At 31.0% G+C, this 6,690-nt stretch overlaps 1 protein-coding gene across 1 annotated transcript; it reads left to right on the top strand.

Moving 5' to 3' along the window:
• Positions 1 to 2,859: 2,859 nt before the first annotated feature.
• Positions 2,860 to 5,640, top strand: LOC102668966 (uncharacterized). Its single transcript, XM_006603451.1, has 2 exons — positions 2,860 to 2,947; positions 5,111 to 5,640. Exons 1-2 carry the CDS (start codon positions 2,860 to 2,862, stop codon positions 5,638 to 5,640), a joined length of 618 nt encoding a protein of 205 aa, XP_006603514.1.
• Positions 5,641 to 6,690: the final 1,050 nt, after the last annotated feature.

Genomic DNA, 6,690 nt, shown 5'->3' with positions numbered 1-6,690 from the left:
ATCGGGGGTCTTAAATATATTTAAGCTTATAATATATAATATTATTTTATTATTAATATTATTATTATTATTATTATAAAATTACATGTTAATTTTTATGTGTTGTTTCACCGTTTTCACCATCGCTCTAGAAGCATAACCAGAATTCAAGATACAAATCTACACAGGCCTATAAAAACAACTTGTTCCCACAATAAAGTCCAATGTTACAAAAACTCATTAGCACTCAGTACACCTGGGTTCAAATCCTATTTTATTATTGGGATTACTGTTTGCACCCCCCAAATGGCTATTAAATCCTATTTCCCTGTGCACTAGCCTGCTACATTTCCTTATTTCCATTATTCATTCACAAGCTTGTTGCATATTTTCTTCATGTAGGGACGTGTAAGATGACTCAGAAGTTGTAGCATATGCCTCGACTTCAAAGTCGTAATAATGGTCACGACTTCAGCGTTTGATGGAGGGTGTGGGTGGTTTTGTAGTTCATAAGTCGTTGGGTAGGGCTTGACTTTAAAATCATGTTTAGTTTTTTTAAAAAAAATAATATATGTTATATGTAATTATTACTTTAGGGTTTTAGTTAATTAAAAGTTTTATATGTTATAAGTAAATATTTTGTTAGGGTTTTAGTTAATTAAAATGTTAAATGTTATAAATTAATATTATTTTAGGGTTTTAGTTATTTAAAAATGTTATCTGTTATAAGTTAATATTTTTTAGGGTTTTACTTAATTAAAAATTTTATGTTACAAGTAAATATTTTGTTAGGGTTTTAGTTAATTAAAAATGTTGAATTTTATAAATTAATATTATTTTGGGGTTTTAGTTATTTAAAAATGTTATATGTTATAAGTTTATATTTTGTTAGGGTTTTACTTAATTAAAAATTTTATATGTTATAGGTAAATATTTTGTTAGGGTTTTAGTTAATTAAAAATGTTAAATGTTATAAATTAATATTATTTTAGGGTTTTAGTTATTTAAAAATGTTATATGTTATAAGTTAATATTTTGTTAGGGTTTTACTTAGTTAAATTTTTTGTTATAAGTAAATATTTTCTTAGGGTTTTAGTTAATTAAAAATGTTAAATGTTATAAATTAATATTATTTTAGGGTTTTAGTTATTTAAATTTTTTATTATAAGTTAATATTTTGTTAGGGTTTTAGTTAATTAAATTTTTTATGTTATAAGTAAATATTTTGTTAGGTTTTAATTATTATTATTATTTATACAAAAATGTTATAAGTTATACTCAATTAAATGCAAAATTACTATACATCAAATGAAAGTCCTGGAGGCTAAAATACTATTCACTATTCATGGAACATGTATGACTTTCATCTTCATTATAAAAGGGACGATGACTGGCACTCAATGTCACTCGTAATCTTTTTCTTTAACGTCATGATCTTTCATATTTCACAAAATACTATTTATCTTTCATTTTCACATTTTCCTTACGATCTTCCCGATATGTTTTTTATTTAACGTTAGATACATAAATTATTTACATTTTGACTAATAAGTTACATTTTTATTTGTTCAGAGATGGCTAGTAAAGAACCCATAATAAGAGATAATATTAGTGACTTTAATGACAAGGATCAAGAGCACCATGTTCACGAAAGTGGAGAACTAAGCAATTAAAGTCAATGTGAGTCATCTTCATATTTTGAAACTATTAATAGCCAACTTTTAAAAGATCTACAATACTCAAATCCTTATCATAACAGAGGAAATGACAGTATGAATGACCTTTATGAAGGCATGATATTTGAATCAAAACAAGTAGCTGTGTATGCCATTAAGCAATTTCATTTTCTACATTCATTTAATTTTGATGTTCAAGAGAACAAGAGTGACAAGTATGTTGTTAAGTGTAATCAATATGGTAAGGTATGTCATTGGAGGATGAGAGCATCCTTCAACAAAATACGCAGGAGGTGGAAGATGAAGAAAATAAATAAAATTCATACTTGCAAAACTTCACTCATATCACAAGATCATGTTAGGTTAGACTGATATGTAATTGCTCATAATATTGTTCACTTAGTGAAAACAAATCCTGGTATCCAAATCAAAACATTGATTGCAGACTTGCTACAACACTTTGGTTATACTGTGACATACAAAAAAGTCTGGACAGTTAAACAAAAAGCCCTTGATATTGCATTTGGAAGTTGGGAAGAATCATATAATTATCTGCCTGTATGGATGATAGTTGCTCAACACTTTGTGCCAGGTACAATTGTTAGATAGAAAACATCGACTTCAATGGAGGATGGTGAGGATGAGTTTTCTAAGGTGATTCTTAATCATGTATTTTGGGCTTTTAAGCCATGCATTCCAGGCTTTATATATTGCAAGCCAATTGTGCAAGTAGATGAGATATTTTTAATTGGAAAATATCATGGTACTTTGTTGATTGCCATTGGACAAGATGATAGTAAAAACATTTTTTCACTTGCTTTTGCAATTGTTGAGAGCCATAGCAAAAAAACTTGGATGTGGTTCTTGCATTATTTGAGGAGATATGTTACACCTCAACCAAATTTGCGTATTATATCAGATAGGGGAACCAATTTGCTTGCAACTATGTGATCAGAACGAGTTGGGTGGACATGACTAAATGTATCTTCTGTGTATTGCATTCGCTACATTGCATCAAATTTTAACAAACAATTTAAAAATGTTGACTTAAAAAAATAAGTCATCATTATGGGTAAGCTTCTAACCATTTCATGCATCAAATTCTTGCATTATTACATTTTCACTATATTTATTGCTCATTATTTTGTCCTTTGCCATAGGATATGAGATGAGGAAACCATGACTTGAGGCAAAGTTGCTCGCAATGCGATCAGAGTTTCCACGAGCAGCAAATTGGTTGGATCAAATTCCCAAGAATAAATGGACTCTCAGGCCTATGATTAAGGAAAACGGTATGGGCATATGACTACCAACCTTGCCGAATGTATGAATTCCATTTTGAAAGGAGCTCGAGCATCGCCTATTATTCATATTTTGTCAATTGAACCAAACCAATATCTTAGTCTGGATGGATTATAACACGAATAAGAATCTTTCTAGAAACTTAATTATCTTCATGGGGACTTTACGAAGAAAAAGTTTTGTGGATGGATTTGTTCAGTATGAAACTGAAACTACTCAATGGTACTAGCAAATGTGTCATAAATTTTCATTTGTAAATACTGAAACATGAATTTTTTTTCCTCTGCAATTCAAGTACCTTAATATACTATGATTGACAAGCCATTTCTGTTGGTATTTTTTTTTTGGTGGAAGCTGGTATATAATTTATTACAGAGTATGCTTTACCAATTCTATATCAATTAAGTGTTGATATGAATGTTTCCCATGCAGCTTCAATTGGAAAACAAGTATGATATACATGATATGCATTTTATGTATATTTTTTACATGTATGTTAATTGTTATCTTAATTGCTGCTAGTTATATTCACAGAATTCTATTGGATTCATAAACTTCTTCATAAGAGTTAAGACAATTTAAGTTGTAGACCAGCAAGAAGCTCCATTTTATGAATATCTTACAGCGATGCACACTAATATGGCGATTTTTATGATACATAAACCTATTGCAGGGTCATAAATTTATGCTTGCATTTGATTCAATGTGCTTCTATGGATTTTATGAGGAGTGTAACCGAAGGTACAATGTGAGGCTTTGGAAAGTGTTCACGGAATGTTTCAATGGCAGCTCTAATTGATGAAAACATACTTTGTATGCATGAGCAATTTTGGGTCATACATACATACATACATACATACATACATACATATATATATATATATATATATCATATAATTGAATGAGTTAGGACCATTTTGGCTAAGGACATATATGTCATGAAAGGCTAATTGTATAGATACCATCAGTGATATTATAATTTGATGAGGGGCCAAATTATAATGATCAAATTTGGGGTAACCGATGGTAGTTACCAATCTAAGAGATTATGGTCCCCATTTGTAGAGAGCAAGCGTACACAGTTTCATGTTTCTCTTTATCCCCGTCAGAAGACAAGAATTCAGAGAAAGAAAAGAAAAAGGCTCTCTACATTTGGAAGATCATAAAACTAATCTTCTGATCAATCTTTCGTCATCATTCCATTATGTCTAATCCAGGTGCGCTTCCGCATCTAGTTTTCATCATGATTTTGAGTATGGGAACACAAAGGGGTTCTATTCATCTTTGTACAATAATTTCTCTCTACATGAATAGAAAGCATGTGATTAGGATTGATGATTGTCTGTTAGAATCAAATTAGACTGATTGATTGAATCCCAACATTTAGAATTGAATCCCAACATTCAGAATTGAATCCCAACATTTGGTATCAGAGCCACCCATACTTGATTCATGTATGATGTTTGGACAACATACATATATTAGATACAATGTTTTTGAGGAAACAAATAAGATTATCACATTACTGAGGAATGAACAATGATATAAAGCATTTGGTATAAATTTAAATGCATCATTTATGTGTTTGTTCTTACTTTTAGAGGCCGCTGCAATATATTAAAGTAATAATCAGGGACCTCTAAAATTTAAAATAAATAAAGTTAAAAATAATTTACTTAAGAAACATTTTAATTTTGGATTTGGTGCATCAATGTTCAAAGTTTAGTTATGATACATCCTTTTAATTATTCAGCATTTAAATGAGCTAATTGAATCAAGATATCACCAAAGTAAGTGACCTCTCTTGTGTAGATTGTTCATGAGAAATGCTAAATGTTAACGTGTGTGATTATTTATATGAATGATGATTGGCCCAAAGGAAAGTTACCATTTAACTAAGTTACACACACACCTGTGATGTTAAACGTGTGATAATTATGAGGTTTTGCATGTGAATAATAAGTCACATCAAAAGATGGGTTTGCTATTTGATATGCTTTTATCATCAATGTTTGAACATTACAATAAGGATATCACTAGCAATTAACATCACTGTCCAAAGAGTTGATATCTTGATATGAGATATACCATTATTTAAATGCATTGATGACTATTATGTGAGCTTATTATATTATTTGTTTTGATATTTTCAGTTGTTGCTTCTATATTTGCTAATATGAATTCGGTTTCGATTCTTAATGGTACAAATTTTAAGGATTGGAAAGAGAACATGCAAATTGTTCTTGGTTGCATGGATCTAGACCTTGCATTAAGGATTGAGAAACCCCCTTCTCTTACAGATTCCAGTACCTCTGAACAGAGGAAACTTCATGAGAAGTGGGATCACTCAAATCGCATGAGTCCTATGATCATTAAGCATGGCATTCCTGAGGTTTTTCGGGGCACTGTTTCAAATGATATAACTAGTGCCAAGGAATTCCTTGTTGAAATTGAAAAACGCTTTGCAAGCGATAAGGCGGAAACAAGTAGTCTCCTTCAAAACTTGATTTCCATGAAGTATCAAGGAAAAGGAAATGTCAGGGAATACATGATGGAAATGTCAAATATTGCTTCAAAATTAAGGGCACTAAAGCTTGAGCTATCAGAAGACTTGCTTATTCATTTAGTGCTAATTTTTCTACCTTCACAGTTTAGTCAGTTTAAGATCTCTTATAACTGTTAGAAGGAGAAATGGTCTCTTAATGAGCTCATTTCATACTGTGTGCAAGAAGATGAGAGGCTGAAGCAAGAAAGGATTGAAAGTGCTCATGTTGTGAGTACCTCTAAAGACAAGGACAAAAGAAAAAGAACTAAAGAGCCCAAGAATGAAGCTGCTAAGGGTCCAACACAAAAGAAACAAAATCAAGGTGACAACTGTTTCTTTTGCAATAAGCCTGGACATGTAAAGAAGAAATGTACCAAATATCATGTTTGGCGTGCAAAGAAGGGTATGTTTCTTACTTTAGTATGCTCTAAGGTCAATTTAGCTTCAGTACCTAGAAACACTTGGTTGTTAGATTCTGGTGCCACTACTAACATTAGTGTTTCAATAAAGGGTTGCCTAAGCTACCGAAAGCCAATTGATTCTGAAAGATGAATCTATATTGGAGATGGTAAATCAGTAAAGGTGGAAGCTATAGGGCATTTTAGATTATTATTATGTACTGATTTTTATTTAGATTTGAAAGACACTTTTGTTGTACCATCATTTAGACAAAATTTGGTTTTAGTTTCTTATTTGAACAAATTGGGTTATTTGTGATCATTTGGAAACAATGTGTTTAGGTTGTCTTTCAATTCAGATATTGTTGAAACTGGTTCACTATTGGCTAATGATAATCTATATTTAATGCAAAATTGCGTGGTACTAAGCGTAGAATTGATAATACAAACTGAGGAGCATTATGGCACAAGCACTTAGGTCACACTTCTAAGAACAGAATTGAACGACTTGTGTCAAACGGAATCTTGGATTCCATTGATTTCACAAGCTTTGATGTTTGTGTTGAATGCATTAAAGGTAAACATACCAAAAGCAAGAAATTAGGTGCATATAGAGCTACATACATCTTGGAATTGATACATACGGACATTTGTGGGCCATTTCATACGCCTTCATGGAATGGTCAACAATATTTTATATCATTCATAAACGATTACTCCAGATATGCATACTTGTTTCTTATACATGAAAAGTCACAATCTCTGGATGTGTTCGAAACATTTAAAGTTG

The sequence above is a fragment of the Glycine max genome, chromosome 18, assembly GCF_000004515.6.
Source record: "Glycine max cultivar Williams 82 chromosome 18, Glycine_max_v4.0, whole genome shotgun sequence".
In the NCBI taxonomy this organism is placed as follows: Eukaryota; Viridiplantae; Streptophyta; class Magnoliopsida; order Fabales; family Fabaceae; genus Glycine; species Glycine max.
This window is presented reverse-complemented; position numbering and strand designations above follow the sequence as displayed.